The 19,102-nt window shown below is 44.7% G+C and overlaps 2 protein-coding genes across 5 annotated transcripts in view; one reads left to right on the top strand and one right to left on the bottom strand.

Moving 5' to 3' along the window:
- Positions 1-2,795, top strand: part of LOC5510920 (eIF-2-alpha kinase activator GCN1) — a 50,103-nt gene extending 47,308 nt beyond the window's left edge. Inside the window, exons 53-56 of the mRNA XM_001631321.3 lie at positions 182-330; positions 758-862; positions 1,256-1,474; positions 2,554-2,795. Of these exons, the coding sequence (XP_001631371.3) occupies positions 182-330; positions 758-862; positions 1,256-1,474; positions 2,554-2,691 (611 nt within the window). The 3' untranslated portion in view covers positions 2,692-2,795. The remainder of the gene's footprint in view (positions 1-181; positions 331-757; positions 863-1,255; positions 1,475-2,553) is intronic.
- A 477-nt stretch (positions 2,796-3,272) lies between these two features.
- The window catches only part of LOC5510918 (laminin subunit alpha-like), a 56,342-nt gene continuing 40,512 nt past the window's right edge, over positions 3,273-19,102 (bottom strand). For 3 of the 4 annotated variants that reach the window (XM_048725911.1, XM_048725908.1, XM_048725909.1), the window contains 15 exons: positions 16,569-16,826; positions 16,095-16,246; positions 14,139-14,391; positions 12,972-13,486; positions 12,462-12,576; positions 12,088-12,237; positions 11,631-11,776; positions 10,953-11,147; positions 10,080-10,586; positions 9,247-9,439; positions 7,514-7,669; positions 6,930-7,092; positions 6,017-6,147; positions 5,312-5,534; positions 3,273-3,529 (listed from right to left, as the gene is read on the bottom strand). In XM_048725911.1, coding sequence (XP_048581868.1) covers positions 3,387-3,529; positions 5,312-5,534; positions 6,017-6,147; positions 6,930-7,092; positions 7,514-7,669; positions 9,247-9,439; positions 10,080-10,586; positions 10,953-11,147; positions 11,631-11,776; positions 12,088-12,237; positions 12,462-12,576; positions 12,972-13,486; positions 14,139-14,391; positions 16,095-16,246; positions 16,569-16,826 — 3,300 coding nt within the window. In that variant the 3' untranslated portion in view covers positions 3,273-3,386. The remainder of the gene's footprint in view (positions 3,530-5,311; positions 5,535-6,016; positions 6,148-6,929; positions 7,093-7,513; positions 7,670-9,246; positions 9,440-10,079; positions 10,587-10,952; positions 11,148-11,630; positions 11,777-12,087; positions 12,238-12,461; positions 12,577-12,971; positions 13,487-14,138; positions 14,392-16,094; positions 16,247-16,568; positions 16,827-19,102) is intronic. The other variant, XM_048725910.1, reaches the window with a different exon arrangement.

Here is a 19,102-nt window from a genome sequence, read left to right as displayed (position 1 = left end):
GGTGAGATAGCCAAGGTGTGATAGCCAAGGTGAGATAGCCAAGGTGAGATAGCCAAGGTGTGATAGCCATGGTGTGATAGCCAAGCTCAGCAGTGCTTGTCAAGATAACTCTAGTAGCAAATAATGCAAAAGTTAACAACGAAACGGACTGTCCCTTTAATCTCTTCTCGTCTCATTTCAGTTAACGACCCAACGGTTGAATGGACCTTGCGCCACGGTAACGCAATTGCATTGTCAGCGGTCTTACATGACGCACCTGATAAAGCCGTTGCTTGTGGTCTATATGACGTCATAACCAGCACAGCTGTGACCCATGCCACCACGGACAGGGTAAGATATATAAGTAACACCTGCTTTAAAAAAAATATTCAGATTTCGTGACGTTACTCTTGCTTGTACATAAACGAATATATTTTTGAAAAAGTAATCACTGGAAATGGTAAAGAAAAAAGTAAAAACTGGAATGCGGAATTACGAGAGCGCAGATGCGTCGAGTCGAAGGCAGACGCTATACGACTTATGTATAACCATGGAACACTATTTTTAATCCATTTCCAATCTGTTGATGCGAGACGTTCAAATCAAAATATTGTATTTATCTAGGTGACAGATCATTTTTTAGCCCGCGTGATTCTGGCTCGAGCTTTTCAAAATAACTTTTTACCGCAAGACTTTATTTCGCTAAGTGTCTAAAATCGTTAAATGTGCATGATCAGCTGCTTTGATAATAACTAGGGTTTTTTTTTTCTGTCTTCAGATCCCTACCTGTAGTTATGGTGTTCGTTCCCTCGGTTTCATTCTTAGTCACTCGAGCAAGCAGTCCCAGCCGATAGCACCCAAAGTCCTATCCACGCTCGCCAAGGTGAGTTTCTCCCGAGACTTGTTGAGTTGGGGGAAAACCTCTCAACTCAAAAGTAGCCTAAGAATGTCTTTGGGACGCGCTAGTAAAGAGTAATGGGAGGGTTGGGCGATTTTTTTTATCGGAAGCCACATGTTTGCATTTTTTAACTGCTGCACAAATATTTCTTGGGGAAAGTCATGTTCGATTGGCATGCACGAATTTTTTCCATATGCGATTTTTTATTGTTCCCTCCGCCATCAGTTCTGTACTGGTTACGCTTCAAATAATGATCCATTTCAAATCTATTATAAAGACTTGAAGTTTTAACGTCATTCTGCTAATCAGCCTTTGTTTGTTCGTTTTTTCAAAAGTAAACAACAGAGAAGTGACTGACTGATATTCTTTAATTGACAGAATATCCAAGATGGCGCCAACGAAGTGCGCATGCTCGGTGCCAGTGCTGTGACGTATGCGGCGAAATCCGTAGACAGACCGCTGGACTCGAGTGCGCTGAAGGCTCTTCTCCCAGCACTTGTAGCGTCTGCGCGAGATAAGAACACCGGAGTGAAGGCGTCCGCTGAACGGGCGCTGGCTCATCTACTCCGGCTGGGGGCTGGTGACGAGACTTTACAGGTAAGGGTGGGCCCACTGATCACGTGACTTGTGACGTCATGGTGGTGCTTCTACTCTGGCTGATGACAATTTCCAGTTAAAGAAGGCCAATCACGCCGCCGTTTTATGCTCCCGCTCAGTAGCGAGTCACAAAGCATCCATTCCCATCGGCTAATAAGCCAGTTCGGAGTTTAAGAAATGCTGTAAAGGGACTAGGCTCTTTCGGACCAAAAGAGCGATTTCACAAGAGAGTTTGTATTGAGGTTTTGGTCAAAAATCCTTTCTACAAAACAGCTTTAAAAGATACGGTGAAATCATTCATTGCCACACGTGAGGACTTTATTGCACTTCGTATAGGGGGCAATTTGGGATGAACTAGGCGCAAAAGGTATTTCTGCGGAGCGATTTTCTGAGTACCCCGAGTCATTCCTTCACTTAAATACTGTAAAAGTTTATCGATGACCTCCGAATCGGAGTGGACGAAATCATTTTGTTTTTACCTGAGGTACCAAAGTTAATTGTTGTTGCGTGTTGTCATGGGTGTTTTGCGAGCGGAAGTCGGCCAAATTTGACTGAGCGAAGTAAATCTATCCGTAAATTTTTTTTCGGGCCGCATTCATAACAAAACGCGGTCGAAAGGTAAAACAATAAGTGTGCAATGCATAAACGGCTTTGTAGGAAGGATTTTTCTCCAAGACCGCCATACATAATCTTTTTTTTTAAATTGTTCATTTGGTCCGATTCGACCCAGTCTCCCCGCGTCTTTTCTTAAACTCTGAACTATTCAAGAGTAAACAAGATCAAATAACGTCAATAAAGTATTAGACCACACTCGTAGATATTTTGTAGTTTTCTTGCAAATACACCGTTGCATTAATAAAGATAAACAATAACAAAGGAGTTATCGACATTCTTCAAGGGTGGACCCATCTTTATATTGCTTAGGATCACGTGAGGTGTTACGTCACAGGAGACGCACAATTCTCATCCACCACAGGTTACCCGGTCAGAAAGTCAGGGCCAAGGTTACATGAAATTAGAATTGCCGTAATTATTACTTCTTTTTTCCGTTCTTAATCATTCGTGTTTGGTTTTGACAGGCGAGTTCCAAGCTTCTGGACAAACCCACATCCGAGACCCTTGCAGAAATCACAAGAAAGACACTGCGTAAAATCGCCGCTCAGCAGGATTCTGGGATCGACGAAATGACATCACCATTCACCATGGAAATGGGCTGACATTAGCTGCAAGATATAGGAATTGTGATATCGAAAGAGTAATAGCTGGTCCATCATGTCAGGAGTAATACGCCATTAAAACAGAAGTAATTGATTCCAAGTAACCCTCTTGTGTGATCGAATGTAGTTGGGCTGGGCTGGTTTTGTTTTTAAAGGCCGATACATGCCGACTTGGTGTACTTTGTCCCTTCGCTTGTCTATTCAAACATAATCAATAACCTCAAATTAGTTCTGGCTTGAATGTAGCTTGTGTACTCGCCCGCAAAGAGTACGACTCGGAGACCGATAATAGGCGACTCTAACGCAGACTCGATCGAATGCATTTTGCTCTGTTCTGAGCGTCTATATCGTTTAACTGCTGTCAAAGCAATATACGACAAGGCAATGTAAATCACTGGGTGTAGGATGCGCCCTAACCCCAGTGGTTAACTCTTCAGGGGGGGGGGGGGGGGGGTAGCAAAATCCTGCATCGTTTGGTCAGAAAAAGTAAAAGAAAATCCCGCACTCCAGGTACTGTGAAACAAACCTCTCCCCCCCTCCTCTAAAAAGTGGCGTTCCCTAATTTCCAAAATAAACATCACTTAAAAGCGTAACTTGACTTTATTTGTTTAATCAAATAGATTAATTCTACATTATTGCCGTTCTAAAATCACAATACATAAGTATGCTAAGCGGTTAGGAAAAGATGGGGTATTTTATACTGGACATCCGCCGATGTACACGTCGCCCGATTTGTCCACTGGTTGATATACGGGGTATTTCGTTTCGCTGGATACGAATCCCCGGATGCAGCCATGGTAAGTTGCTGTTATTTTTAGACCTTTGTGAGAGCCACCATCTGTGAAGGAGATTGAGATAAGTATCGTGAGTGACCTCTATATCACGGACACTCGCTATAACTATAGCGAACATTTCTATAGACGCGCCGTCACGGACACTCGCTATAGCGAACATTTCTATAGACGCGCCGTCATGGACACTCGCTATAACGAACATTTCTATAGACGCGCCGTCATGGACACTCGCTATAGCGAACTTTTCTAAAGACGCGCTGGCATGGTCTCGCTATAACGAACATTTCTATAGACGCGCCGTCATGGACACTCGCTATAACGAACATTTCTATAGACGCGCCGTCATGGACACTCGCTATAGCGAACATTTCTAAAGACGCGCTGGCATGGTCTCGCTATAACGAACATTTCTATAGACGCGCTGGCATGGACACTCGCTATAGCGAACATTTCTAAAGACGCGCTGGCATGGTCTCGCTATAACGAACATTTCTATAGACGCGATGGCTGGTCTCGCTATAACAAATATTTCTATAAACGCGCCGTCATGGACACTCGCTATAGCGAACATTTCTTAAGACGCGCTGGCATGGTCTCGCTATAACGAACATTTCTATTGACGCGATGGCTGGTCTCGCTATAACAAATATTTCTATAGACGCGCTGGCATGGACACTCGCTATAGCGAACATTTCTAAAGACGCGCTGGCATGGTCTCGCTATAACGAACATTTCTATAGACGCGATGGCTGGTCTCGCTATAACAAATATTTCTATAGACGCGCCGTCATGGACACTAGCTATAACGAACATTTCTTTAGACGCCCTGGCATGGTCTCGCTATAACGAACATTTCTATAGACGCGATGGCTGGTCTCGCTATAACAAATATTTCTATAGACGCGCTGGCATGGACACTCGCTATAGCGAACATTTTTAAAGACGCGCTGGCATGGACACTAGCTATAACGAACACTCAACACATGTAACCCCGCTTTTTCTTGATGCTATTATTTACTGTTTTACCAATTAATATTTCTTATTATGAAAATATATGCTACCAAATGCACGATGTCAGAAACAATAGAGCTACCAGTAACATAATCGATCTATTCAAAAGTGTGCACACCCACAGCACACGCTCATCGGCTTCTGAGAACTTTACATAAAGCACTCAAAGCTACAAAAACAGTATAATGCTTTCTCTATAGTAGGCTCTCGAATTTGGAACGAGATGCCAGCCACGCTAAAAAAGTAAGCCAAACACGTTATTCAAGACAAAACTTCATCAAGCTCTCACTTAAATATTATTGAAACATGATGACAAATATGTAAGGCAATCTAACTCTTGCACTAAATAGATTTAAACACTTCGTGTTCTAACAAAGATAAGTTATCCTTCTATATGACTCCCATTCTCCCATTCTTGTTTTGTTACTATGCTTTTCTGCATTTGGATTTGTGCTTTTATGTCCGTATCTCGTCATTGTAATTTTACTTAATTTGTGTTTTCCTAAACCGATCCGCCATGATAAGTCCCAGTTTACAGTACCTGCGGATCTTTTTCTCGTTTTTCAAAATACTTATGAGACGTTCAAGTTTCGTGATATTTGAAAATAGTCGAGCACGAAATGATTCCTTTTTAACATTCCTTTTTTGAAATTTTTGCCAAATGTAATTCCTTTAGAAGATAATTTTGCCCCAAATCGCAAAATTTACCCACCCTTTTCCCAGTTCCAGCGAAATATAGACCGATGACCCATTAATGTATATGGCAAAGTCATGGTATTCCTGATTTATAATGTCCGCGGGGGCCTGGTACTTACCTGGGATACCTCCTACGTACAGAGGGTCGTAAAGATTGGTGTTCCCGAGACTGCCTGGGCTCTTCACCTCCACCGGGTCGTTGCCATCAACTTGGATAGACGCGGTGTTACGAATCTTGTTGAGGTTGACGCGGTGCCATTTCCCGTCACACAACTCCATGCTGTTACTGGGTGTGTAACGCACTTCAAACGGGCCGTTACCATTCTCGACTCGGAACACGAGCTGCAAAAAGGGAAAGAAATGAGCGTGAACCTTATCCAGAATTAGCCATTGGTTTGCGAGGATTTTACGCAGCTAGAAAAAACCCTAAGTTGAACCGTTCGAAAAGGTGTGGCAGGCCAATGCCACTTCCGCCTTCGGACCGAATTTTAGAAGAAATGTTTTGGTGCTAACATTCACAGATGCTGCTCCCGCCATATGTCTAATATATTGGCGCCTCTCCTTTGGGTCGGTGCCCCCCTCCCCCCTCCCCCATTCACCCTTCGGGAATCCTGAATCCACACATGAGCGGTATCAAGGTTCGAATCCTGGTCGAGTTGCTCGAAAATAGAGACCCTCTGCTGTACTTCTTTGCCACTCCTCGTACCGTAGTTCCAAAGTCTCGTACATAGCAAGTTTGGGTTGGAACTTAAGGAGGGGGGAGGAGGGTGCGCACACCCTGCACCGCACCCCCCCCCCCTGTGTACGCGCCTGTTCCAACTCACCGCGCCGTTGTCAAGTTCAAGAACGACAAAGTCACCCTTCTCATTATACGCTGAGAAGACAAGGGCGGTGGCCACACGTGGTTTGATCTCTAGCATGATGTTCGCTTCCACGCCCACCACGTAGCGCTCCACTGGAAGAGAGATTTACAACTTAGATCACAAGAGAACAAAGGAACAGTATATAATTCTCACCTTTGTCATAATCGCCATTACCTTTATCGTCATAACTATTGTCATCATCATCGTATTTATCATCATTATCGTCATCATCACCGCCGTCGTCATCATCCTCACCAACATTACCATTATCATCATCATCATCATCATCATCATCATCAGCGTCATCATCATCATCATCATTACCACCATCGTCGTCGTCATCATCACCGTCGTCGTCATCATCCTCACCAACATTACCATCATCATCATCATCATCATCATCATCATCATCATCATCCTCACCAACATTACCATCATCATCATCATCATCATCATCATTATCATCATCATCATCATCCTCACCAACATTACCATCATCATCATCATCATCATCATCATCATCATCATCATCATCATCATCATCATCATCATCATCATCATCATCCTCACCAACATTACCATCATCATCATCATCATCATCATCCTCACCAACATTACCATCATCATCATCATCATCATCATCATCATCATCATCCTCACCAACATTACCATCATCATCATCATCATCATCATCATCATCATCATCATCCTCACCAACATTACCATCATCATCATCATCATCATCATCATCATCATCATCATCATCATCATCATCATCATCATCATCATCATCATCATCATCCTCACCAACATTACCATCATCATCATCATCATCATCGTTACTATTGAACCACCACCATCATGACCACCATACCTAGCGTCATGTGACCTCCTGCTTCACCGAAAAACACTCCTCTCTCCTCTCCCCCTGTGTAGCAGCCGACGACGTCTACTTTATCGGTGGGGGGACCTGAGGGTTTACCGAACACGACCAGGTCCTTGATGCATCCTGGGAAAGAAGTGATGGATTCCTTTTCCTGCGGAAACAAGACAGGAACTTGTTTATCCAGAAACAAGAAAAGTTTAACGAAACTTATTTCTGTTTTTCTCTGGACGGAGGGTGGGGGTTAATAGGATGGGGTTTCATTTATCGTTTCTCATGTTCTGAAGTCTAAAATTCAAGAAACCAGTGTATATAATGCTTGTCTCTACATCCTAAATCATTTGTACTCTTGGACAGGTTTTGGGTTATATTAGGAGGATATAGGAAGCCTCCAGAGAGAGGAGGCTTATTTGGCTTTAAAAATTTGGCTTTAGAAGAGGAGCTTGAACATTTACGGTACACCAGGTTGTCAAAATAAAAGAAATCAGATTTTTCATAATAAGTATATCAGTTATGACGAAATAGAAGGACAAATGTTTACAAGCTATAGATAATAATAGGAAGGTTCTTCTTACGGTAATACGTTTGACGGTGTATGACGCAGGGACCCCCCCTAAGTAGAACTCTTGCAGGCCGTCAATCATCGTGGCACTCCCGCTGGCATTCCCAGCTGCTTGAAGCGTGCCGTCTATAGACATCTTGCTCTCTTTGGCGACGCGTTTCAACGAAAGCTGAACCAAGAAGGACGTCTTTAGTCAATGAGTATCCGAGTTATAGGGGGTTAATATATAGTGAATGTGTGAAGTAGAACCAAGAAAAATTGATTTTTGTCTGGAATATGAGGGTTAGATTTACAGGGTTTTATACTACCACGTATACAAACGTTTCCCTACATTATATCATAGACACCAATATTTATCTATCTGTGGCGGTGGTTTGTTTTGGTCTTGCATTATCCGTCAGACACTGTGATACCCCAGATGGCTTAAGGGATAAGTGAAACATAAGTGTCACTTTAACAAGAACCTAGGGTTCTATGATAGGTCGCAACATGAGAGTTACCGTATACACCATCCCACTCCACTGAATATCAAGACGCCAGTCTTACCGTATACACCACCCTAGCCCACTAAGTATTAAGACGCCATTCTTACCGCATATACCACCCCATCCCACTGAGTATTAAGACGCTAGTCTTACCATAAGCACCACCCCACCCCACCCCACTAAGTACTAAGACGCTAGTCTTACTGTATACACCACCCCACCCCACCCCACTAAGTACTAAGACGCTAGTCTTACCATAAGCACCATCCCACTCCACTGAATATTAAGACGCCAGTCTTACCGTATACACCACCCTAGCCCACTGAGTATTAAGACGCCAGTCTTACCGCATAGACCACCCCATCCCACTGAGTATTAAGACGCTAGTCTTACCATAAGCACCACCCCACCCCACTAAGTATTAAGACGCTAGTCTTACCATAAGCACCATCCCACTCCACTGAATATTAAGACGTCAGTCTTACCGTATACACCACCCTAGCCCACTGAGTATTAAGACGCCAGTCTTACCGCATATACCACCCCATCCCACTGAGTATTAAGACGCCAGTCTTACCATAAGCACCACCCCACCCCACCCCACTAAGTACTAAGACGCTAGTCTTACTGTATACACCACCCCACCCCACTAAGTATTAAGACGCCAGTCTTACCGTATAGACCACCCCACCACACCCCACTAAGTACTAAGACGCCATTCTTACCGTATAGACCACCCTACCCCACCCCACTGAGTATTAAGACGCCATCTTACCGTATAGACCACCCCACCCCACTGAGTATTAAGACGCCAGTCTTACCGTATAGACCACCCCACCCCACCCCACTAAGTACTAAGACGCCATTCTTACCGTATAGACCACCCTACCCCACCCACTGAGTATTAAGACGCCAGTCTTACCGTATAGACCACCCCACCCCACCCCACTAAGTATTAAGACGCCAGTCTTACCGTATAGACCACCCTACCCCACCCCACTAAGTACTAAGACGCCATTCTTACCGTATAGACCACCCCACCCCACTGAGTATTAAGACGCCAGTCTTACCGTATAGACCACCCCACCCCACCCCACTAAGTACTAAGACGCCATTCTTACCGTATAGACCACCCTACCCCACTGAGTACTAAGACGCTAGTCTTACTGTATACACCACCCCACCCCACTAAGTATTAAGACGATACCGTATACATCACTTCCCATCCCCCACCCCCCAAGTATTAAAAGGCCTGTCTAACCGTGTGCCACTGGGCGTCGTTGTAGGGTCCGGAGGTGATGAGATCAACAGTCCCCTCGCCGTTGCTAAGGCTACACTTGACTTTGCCGTTAGTGAGGTAACAGGCCATGAAGTCGGCCTGTCGGTCGCCCTTGGCGGAGTAGAACATTATACCGTCTGGGTTTGCAGCGCGGAACATCAAAGTGAGATCCGTCCTACAAGGAAGAACACCATCGTGTTATACCTACACGCGGCTAACTAGAACACTTTAAAGAGTCTAAAACGCTAGCGGACGCAAATAAAAGGGGCAGTAAATATGCATGCGCCCTGTCATGCGTGTCAATCAGCGGCCAATCAGATTCTCCCGAGACCATTTCGATGTTATGGCCGAGTTTTGCAGAGAGATGTGAACGTTGTATACAATAAGCCCCAAGAGTATTTTAAAAGGCTCAAAGGTTTAAAACTGCCTTGACGATCACTTAAAATTAATCTCCCATATGATGTCTATGCATTGAGGGTCATTCAGTACTTCCAACCAACAGCCTTAATATTAAAAGTCCTTAATATATAAAGGCTTTACTCCTTTTCTGAATTTGCATTTCAGCTGTTTTTCTTTGAAAACAACCTTTAAAGAACAACCATTACCAGCCCCCCCCCCTCCCACATCCATGCTATCTGCTATCCACCGTAACCACCATTTTACGTTCCCATACAATACCGAGCCAAGGAATAACGTGAAAGTGATACAACAAAGAGTATCAGACTTGTGGATCGTGGATTGTTATTTTGAAGTCTCCTTCAAGACAAATGTAAATGAGAATAAATAGTTTGAACTAACTTATTCCATTCACTTACTCTCTGCCGGATAGGCGCTTCATCACAGGGTTCTGTCGAATATTCTTAAACGTGGCGTGGCTGTTCTGCGACGATCCAAAACTGAAAACCTCGTCGTCTCGAGGATTTGGGCTCCCTGTTGCACACATGGACTTGGTGGTTGGCGCCAAGGTCGTCATGGGAACAGCAGTTGTCATTGGAGGGGCAGTTGTCATGGGAACATCGGTTGTCATGGGAACATCGGTTGTCATGGGAACATCAGTTGTCATGGGAACAGCAGTTGTCATGGGGGCATCTGTTTTCGCTGGGGCCGTCGTTACCGGGGGACCATCCGTCATGGGGGCTTTCGTTGTCATGCCAGCAGTCGGTGAAACAGCAATGTCACCGCCGGACAGTGTGGTCTTCTTGACTGTGGGGGCGTCCGTTGGCGGCTTCAGGATGATGAAGTCACGTGGTTTGATCTCGGGGTAGTCGTCTTCTTCGAATGACACGCCCACCGCTTTTTTGTTATTGAGCAAGTCAAGGAGACTGAGGAAAAGACAACATGACGGTCACGTGTCATGAGGGTCACATGGCATGGAGGTCACATTACATGACGGTCACATGGCACGAGGGTCACATTACATGACGGTCACATTGCATGGGGGCCACGTGACATGACGGTCACATGACATGAGGGTCACGTGATATGACGGTCACAATTCACTCGCTTTTCCGTGCTGTTCACGGCGGAAGCCTTTGGTATCATAAAAAATAATTATGAAAGAATATCTTAATGCTTTGCAAAGGAATATAATGCTTTGCAACTCCCTCTCCCATGAAGACCGGTCCCCGATGGAACCCCCATCATGCTTAGGTCCCGGATGGAGCCTCCCGAGATGCTTTGCTACTTACTTTCCCATGAACGACAGGTCCCGGATGGATCCTCCCGTGATGCTTCGGCCCATGTCGCCCGTGAAGACGCTGGGGTTCATTCCGTAGCCTGGTTTTCTTGGGACCCCTCCAATAAACAGGTCGGACGTAGTCTGTATGCGCTGATTCGCCACCAGTCGTCCTTTCTTCACTTCTTGGTCCACGCTGAACGTGATGCTAACGAGGAACAGACACGTGACAAGTGTCAACACGGTTCTCATAGCAAAGACACGTGATAAGTCACATGGTTGTAATGGCAAACACCAAGGTTAGTCACATGGTTGTCATTGAAAAGACACGTGATAAGTCACATGGTTATGACAAAGACACGTGATAAGTAGCATGGACCTCGTGGCAAAGACAAGTGATAAGTCACATGGTTGTCATGGCAAAGACACGTGATAAGTCACATGGTTATGACAAAGACACGTGATAAGTAGCATGGACCTCATGGCAAAAACACGTGATAAGTAACATGGTTGTCATGGCAAAGACGTGTGATAAGTCACGTGGTTGTCATGACAAAGACACGTAATAAGTCACATGGTTGTCATGGCAAAGACACGTGATAAGTGTCTGTATGCGTGACTCACGTGACTCACTCACGTTACATTACTGGCACATCTTCTAATACGTTACCATGTGTGTTGCGTTACTTACTCGAGGCCGTTTTTGTCCAGGTGCACGTGATGCCATTTGCCGTCGTTGTATTGCACACCTGACGTCTCCAGATCCAGGGGAGAATTGCCTGAGTCACAGCGGAACCGGACCTTGCCATTCAACAGGCCGATCGTCAGGAAGTCATCCTGTCAAGCAAAGAGCCGCTATAATAATGGCGAAGGTCCATCATGTCTTTCATGCTATCCGTGGTGAGGACTTCTCGGGTTTTCTTGACGTAGTGACCCCTACACGCCCACCCATTGCCCCGCCCATGACTTATGAAACTATCGTGCTCTCTGCGACTCATATCCCGCTGTCGTTCTCTGGCAAAGTGATCTCAACACCCCTACCCGTGGCCACGCCCATGTCCTATATTACTATCGTCCTCTTGTGTGATGAGGGCCTTCCTGGCATAGTGACCCCTGCACCCCTACCCATGGCCACGCCCATGACTTACGTTACTATCGTGCTCCTGTGTGATGAGGACGCCGCTTGGTTCCTTGGCACGGAAGGAGAAACTGAGCCAGAAGGCCCGTTCCCTCATGTCGTACAAGTTGTCCATTGACAGGTATCCCAGAGGCTGCTCAATGGTAACAATGCGCTGCTTCTAAACACCGAGAACAACATAAACAGGTTCAAGACAGGAAATGTAGAACGTCAATAAAGGGGAGGGGAAGACAGGAAATGTACGGTAAATTGGGTTGAATTCCGTTTTACTGGCCTTTTTCAGGAGCTAGAATTCACGTTTTTCCGGACAAACAATTGTCCTGGCTCGAGGCCAGGATATGATGCTTGGAAATCTGTTCAATCAAAGAAGTGATGTGTTCTTACCAGAGCTGGGCATCCTCGCTCGTATCCTATGGACTCAGCAGACACACTAAGACCACTCCTGAAGAGAACAGGGTCCTGGAAGCATCCCCTGAGCTTGGGGAATTTCACATTCTCCCTAAAGAATAAAAAGCGTGAAGTCTTGGGGCGGTGACCAGGATACGGCAACAAAAGGGGATGCTTGGGGCAGGAAAGGGGTTACAGCTGGTAGGTCAGCGCTGGGTAATAGGGTCAGGTGTTCTCGTACTTAAAATCTTAGCCTTTTTTGTCTCCTATTATCTGCTCGCCCAAAGGCCACCTCTTTTCCCCTATAAATATTTTTTCAAGAACAACATATTTTCTCACCCAGCCCCCTCTCCCTCATAGAATACAAAATATCACTTTCTGTAGGCTCTATTTCAAGCAAAAAACGAGCTGGAAATCGAGCCTACCCTTTCTGGAAAGTCCAAGGAATGAGAAAAGATCATATGCAGCTATTTAAAGCAAGAGAAAAAGACGTTCTAGTTTACTTACATTCCCTTTGGCTTGAGTCCACCGAACTTCAGACCGCCCATGTAAACAGCTTCAGCACCGACAATCTGTGTGGCTTCCTCGCCTTCATAATACTCCTTACCATCGGTGACTACCTCCTCCTCCTTGCCATTAATGAACGGCTCAACTATTTTAAAGCTGAACAAATCGGCGTTATCAGGGGCCTGCTCCTTCACCACCTTGTGGAACCGCCCGTCGTTGTATCTCCCCTTTGTCTGGACGAATCCGATGCCGAGCCCCAGATTGTACGAGTACTTAATGGTCCCGTTGACGAGTTCCACAAGCGTGAAGTAGGAGGGATCGTTGGCATCCACAGCGAGCAACAGAAGAGCGTTGGCCTGAACAGTCTTGACGGAGAAGCTGAAGCTAACGGTGACATCCCCCGTGGGCCGCTCGCTCACGAGGTAGCCGTTGCCGAGCAGGCGGTACCGTGTTGGAGCTCCCGACGGCTCGCGGAATGCAAGACGGTCATAGAACATCTGGGGTCTGATCAAGTTCTGGGAAAAGACATGGAATAGTGAGCAAGGCCAATAAGGCGGTACCGTGTTGGAGCTACCGGCGGCTCGCGGGATGCAAGACGGTCATAGAACATCTGGGGTCTGATGAAGTTCTGGGATAGACATGGGATAGTGAACAAGGCCATATTCATGGGGTGATTGACATGGAATGGTGAAAATAAAATGGTCATTAATTGGACGACTGGACATGGAATGTTGGGTATGGAATGAACAAGGCCATTAGTGGGAAATCGGACATGGAATAGTAGAAATGGAAAGCCAATCAAGGCCTTTCATTGGAAGATCGGACATAGAATGGTAAAAAGAAATGATCAACAAGTCAATTAATCTGACATGGAATGGTGGAAATGGAATGGTCAATGAGGCCATCAATTGAAAGATACCGACGTGATTTGAGATTGGTCCGGTCGGATATCCTTCCTCACAAAAAATAATTATTTCGATTCAATCTCCGTTCCGAATACACGAGTCGAATTTTGGCTGTCTTGCTATCTTTGTGAATCGACCATTTTAAAAATAAGCCATTTCTTGTTAGCAGAGTCAACTTTTTCGGTCCAAGGGACTGTAAACCCGTAAGTAACATCGCGAAGATACTGAAGCCAGCACACATTCAACTCGTAACAAATCTCACCTCAGCGTTCCACAGTCCTACACGATAATGATTGATTGAAAGGCTGTCAATGGATCCCACGTAGCTGGGGGTATCTATTTCCGGTGGAAGTGTGACTCCATCAGGCTTCCCTCCAAGGATCATGTGACTGTCCTTGTTGAACATCAGCGTCGGGTTGGGCACACTAAGCTTGAGGTCGGTTTTGTACGGCCCGTCAATGGGAACTTTGTTGCTGTAGTAGTACTCGATGATGAGCTCCACACTGCCCCCAATACTAACAACGAACAACAGCGAATCAGATAATGCGGGGAGCGTGTAGTTTGGGGAAATAAAAGAACTTGGGTCGCTGGCCTGTGTCACCATTTTTAGTGACTGTCCTTGCACGCAAATGAACTTATGAATGAAAACAACATGGTGCAGTCCTTGAAAAGCTGTGACCACCAACCGGAGTTTCGATCGATTAGAATGTGCCCATAGTAATTTTTGGTCTATCGAATAAGGAAGTTGTCACCTGAAAAAAAACTACTTTATGGCGTGAACAAATGAACAAATAAGTGAATGAATGAATAAATTGTAGAGTAGAAAAAAGAAATCCAAATTTGAGAAGCGATCGAGCCTAGGTCCTCTGGCCTGACAAAAAGAAGCACTGACGTATTGCACCTTACAATAAGAGTACAAGCCATTTACGGTAGTTAAGTGACCTTACCGAAGTTGCACTTATAATAACACTAACCCTTACCCTAACCCTGGTCGCGTTCTTGGCTTCTGTAAATGAGCTATTAGCCCTAAACCTAGTCGCGTTCTCGGGTTCTGTAAATGAGCTATTACCTAGCCCTAAACCTAGTCGCGTTCTCGGGTTCTGTAAATGAGCTATTACTTAGTCCTAGTCGCTAGTCTCGTTCTAGGTTCCTGTTAATGAGCTATTACATACCCCTAAACCTATTCGCGTTCTCGGGTTCTGTAAATGAGCTATTACTTAGCCCTAAACCTAGTCGCGTTCTCGGGTTCTGTAAATGAGCTATTACATAACCCTTAACCTATTCGCGTTCTCGGGTTCTGTAAATGAGCTATTACCTAGCCCTAAACCTAGTCGCGTTCTCGGGTTCTGTAAATAAGCTATTACATACCCCTAAACCTATTCGCGTTCTCGGATTCTGTAAATGAGCTATTACATACCCCTAAACCTAGTCGCGTTCTCGAGTTCTGTAAATGAGCTATTAGCCCTAAACCTATTCGCGTTCTCGAGTTCTGTAAATGAGCTATTACATACCCCTAAACCTAGTCACGTTCTCGAGTTCTGTAAATGAGCTATTACTTAGCCCTAAACCTAGTCGCGTTCTCGGGTTCTGTAATGAGTTATTACTTAGCCCTAAACCTATTCGCGTTCACCGGGTTCTGTAAATGAGCTATTAGCCCTAAACCTATTCGCGTTCTCGAGTTCTGTAAATGAGCTATTACATACCCCTAAACCTATTCGCGTTCTCGGGTTCTGTAAATGAGCTATTACATACCCCTAAACCTAGTCGCGTTCTCGGGTTCTGTAAATGAGCTATTACTTAGCCCTAAACCTAGTCGCGTTCTCGGGTTCTGTAAATGAGCTATTACATACCCCTAAACCTATTCGCGTTCTCGGGTTCTGTAAATGAGCTATTACATACCCCTAAACCTAGTCGCGTTCTCGGGTTCTGTAAATGAGCTATTACATACCCCTAAACCTAGTCGCGTTCTCGGGTTCTGTAAATGAGCTATTACATACCCCTAAACCTATTCGCGTTCTCGGGTTCTGTAAATGAGCTATTACATACCCCTAAACCTAGTCGCGTTCTCGGGTTCTGTAAATGAGCTATTACTTAGCCCTAAACCTAGTCGCGTTCTCGGCTTCCGTGAATGAGTTCTTACTTAGCTCTAAACTTAGTCACTTACAAGGGACAAGACACTAGTCGCGTTTTCGTCTTTCGTAAATGAGCTTTTACTTACATAGTTGCGTGGATCTTGTACCAGGGGTCCACCATAGGTAATGACGTGTCCGCAACGATCGTCGTGGAAGTGGTGCCGGCGACAATAGGCTTGATCACGTAACTGCTTGTGACTGAGTGAAGCTGGTTGGACACGCACATGCTGAAACGCACCTATAGAAAAAGGAGAACCTCAGAAAAGCGACCAGGGAGACGAAATAGCTCCAACTCTCTTGTGATACAGATTCGAATCCCCAGTTAGAGTCCTGGGCCACGGCGCTGAGAAGCGGACGACGCGCTAACACACTAGGCCACCCGTGTTTCCATAAATAGACCGTTAGTACAGTTAGTACCTCCATAAATAGACCGGTTGACCCACCTTTCCTTCCTCGAGTCACCGAACCCGCAGTTAGTACCTCCATAAATAGACCGGCTGAACCACTTTTTCTTACTTGAATTGTATGTTGCACCTGCATAAAAAGACCGGTTGACCCACCTTTCCTCCCTTGAGCTGCAGCGCGATGAAATCCCCGAGCGCACACTGAGACTGTCTGCGCTTGCGCAAACTAGAGGAAGTCGGTCCATAATAGAGCAGTAAGGCATCAGAGACGCGCGGTTTAATGAACATCTCGACGTTCTCGTACAGCGTCGGTTCGCGCAGCTGAGGCGGAGGCACAGGCATCGTGATGGTGTTGTTCATCTCCATGACAACGTTCATCTGCTTGAGCATCTCACGTGACTCCTTCAGCATGTACTAAAGGAGAGAGAAAGGGCTGTCAGGTGTTACACGTGACCACCACGTGGGATGAGCATGTGACCAGAGAGGGTCAAACACGTGACCAGCACAAATATTGAAACAGACATGAATAGAGACACGTTTCGAGACACAAGCTTCGACGCAGACATGACGGAGTACACACGAGAAGACACTTGACATGACAAGAAATTTCGCTACAAGCGTAATCATCAAACACGTGATAAGGCGAGGTACATGTGATAAAACACACGCGAAAAGACTTGTGGACAAGTCACAGGACGGGGTGTACGTGACAAGATACATCAAACACGTGACTAGGCGAGGCACACGTGATAAAACACACGTGAAAAGACTTGTGAACAAGTCACAGGACGAGGTGTGCGTGACAAGATACATCAAACACGTGACTAGGCGAGGCACACGTGATAAAAAAACACGTGTAAAGACTTGTGAACAAGTCACAGGACGAGGTGTGCGTGACAAGTCACAGGACGAGGTGTACGTGACAAGTCACATATGACGAGGTGTACGTGACAAGTCACAGGACGAGGTGTACGTGACAAGTCACAGGATGTAGTGTACGTGACAAGTCACAGGACGAGGTGTGCGTGACAAGTCACAGGACGAGGTGTGCGTGACAAGTCACAGGACGAGGTGTGCGTGACAAGATACAGGACGAGGTGTGCGTGACGACTCACAGGACGAGGTGTACGTGACAAGATACAGGACGAGGTGTGCGTGACAAGTCACAGGACGAGGTGTGCGTGACAAGATACAGGACGAGGTGTACGTAACAAGTCACAAGACGAGGTGTGCGTGACAAGTCACAAGACGAGGTGTGCGTGACGAGTCACAGGACGAGGTGTGCGTGACAAGTCACAGGACGAGGTGTACGTGACAAGTCACAAGACGAGGTGTGCGTGACAAGTCACATGACGAGGTGTACGTGACAAGATACAGATGATTAAAAACTGAATACATAACACAAGTATTAAGTTCGGTAAAAATAAGAATCCGAAAGTCAGTCTAATCGTGTCAAAATACGCATTTAATGGAGAGATATTTAATTCTATACAAAATCAATCATCTTTAACAGTGGATTTAGTACCAAATATAAAAACCACATAGTTTTATTACATGACTAGAAAAAGTTATGGCATAAAATGTAATACATCTGATAGAAAGAGAGAAGGTATTACTCTAAAAGGTGAGTCATTCGCTCAAAAGCAGGAAAAGTATGAAACACCAACAGCGTAGTGCAAAAATGTTAGCATAGGCGATAGAAAGGCCTGATTTGAAAAAAAAAATCCATGTAAGTAGATACTTGGACGAAATGAATAACTGACACATTGATTGATTTAGTGACATAAAAGTAGTGACAAGTACAAGAACTGACACATTGATTGCTTTAGTGACATTAAAGTAGTGACAAGTACAAGAACTGACACATTGATTGATTTAGTGACATTAAAGTAGTGACAAGTACAAGAACTGACACATTGATTGATTTAGTGACATTAAAGTAGTGACAAGTACAAGAACTGACACATTGATTGATTTAGTGACATTAAAGTAGTGACAAGTACAAGAACTGACACATTGATTGATTTAGTGACATTAAAGTAGTGACAAGTACAAGAACAGACACATTGATTGATTTAGTGACATTAAAGTAGTGACAAGTACAAGAACTGACACATTGATTGATTTAGTGACATTAAAGTAGTGACAAGTACAAGAACTGACACATTGATTGATTTAGTGACATTAAAGTAGTGACAAGTACAATAACTGACACATTGATTGATTTAGTGACATAAAAGTAGTGACAAGTACAATAACTGACACATTGATTGATTTAGTGACATTAAAGTAGTGACAAGTACAAGAACTGACACATTGATTGATTTAGTGACATAAAAGTAGTGATAAGTACAAGAACTGACACATTGATTGATTTAGTGACATAAAAGTAGTGACAAGTACAATAACTGACACATTGATTGATTTAGTGACATTAAAGTAGTGACAAGTACAAGAACTGACACATTGATTAATTTAGTGACATAAAAGTAGTGACAAGTACAAGAACTGACACATTGATTGATTTAGTGACATAAAAGTAGTGACAAGTACAAGAACTGACACATTGATTGATTTAGTGACATAAAAGTAGTGACAAGTACAAGAACTGACACATTGATTGATTTAGTGACATAAAAGTAGTGACAAGTACAAGAACTGACACATTGATTGATTTAGTGACATTAAAG

Source organism: Nematostella vectensis, chromosome 4 (assembly GCF_932526225.1).
Source record: "Nematostella vectensis chromosome 4, jaNemVect1.1, whole genome shotgun sequence".
Classification (NCBI taxonomy): domain Eukaryota; kingdom Metazoa; phylum Cnidaria; class Anthozoa; order Actiniaria; family Edwardsiidae; genus Nematostella; species Nematostella vectensis.
The sequence above is the reverse complement of the archived record's forward strand: the minus strand, read 5'-3'. Positions and strand labels throughout refer to the sequence as shown.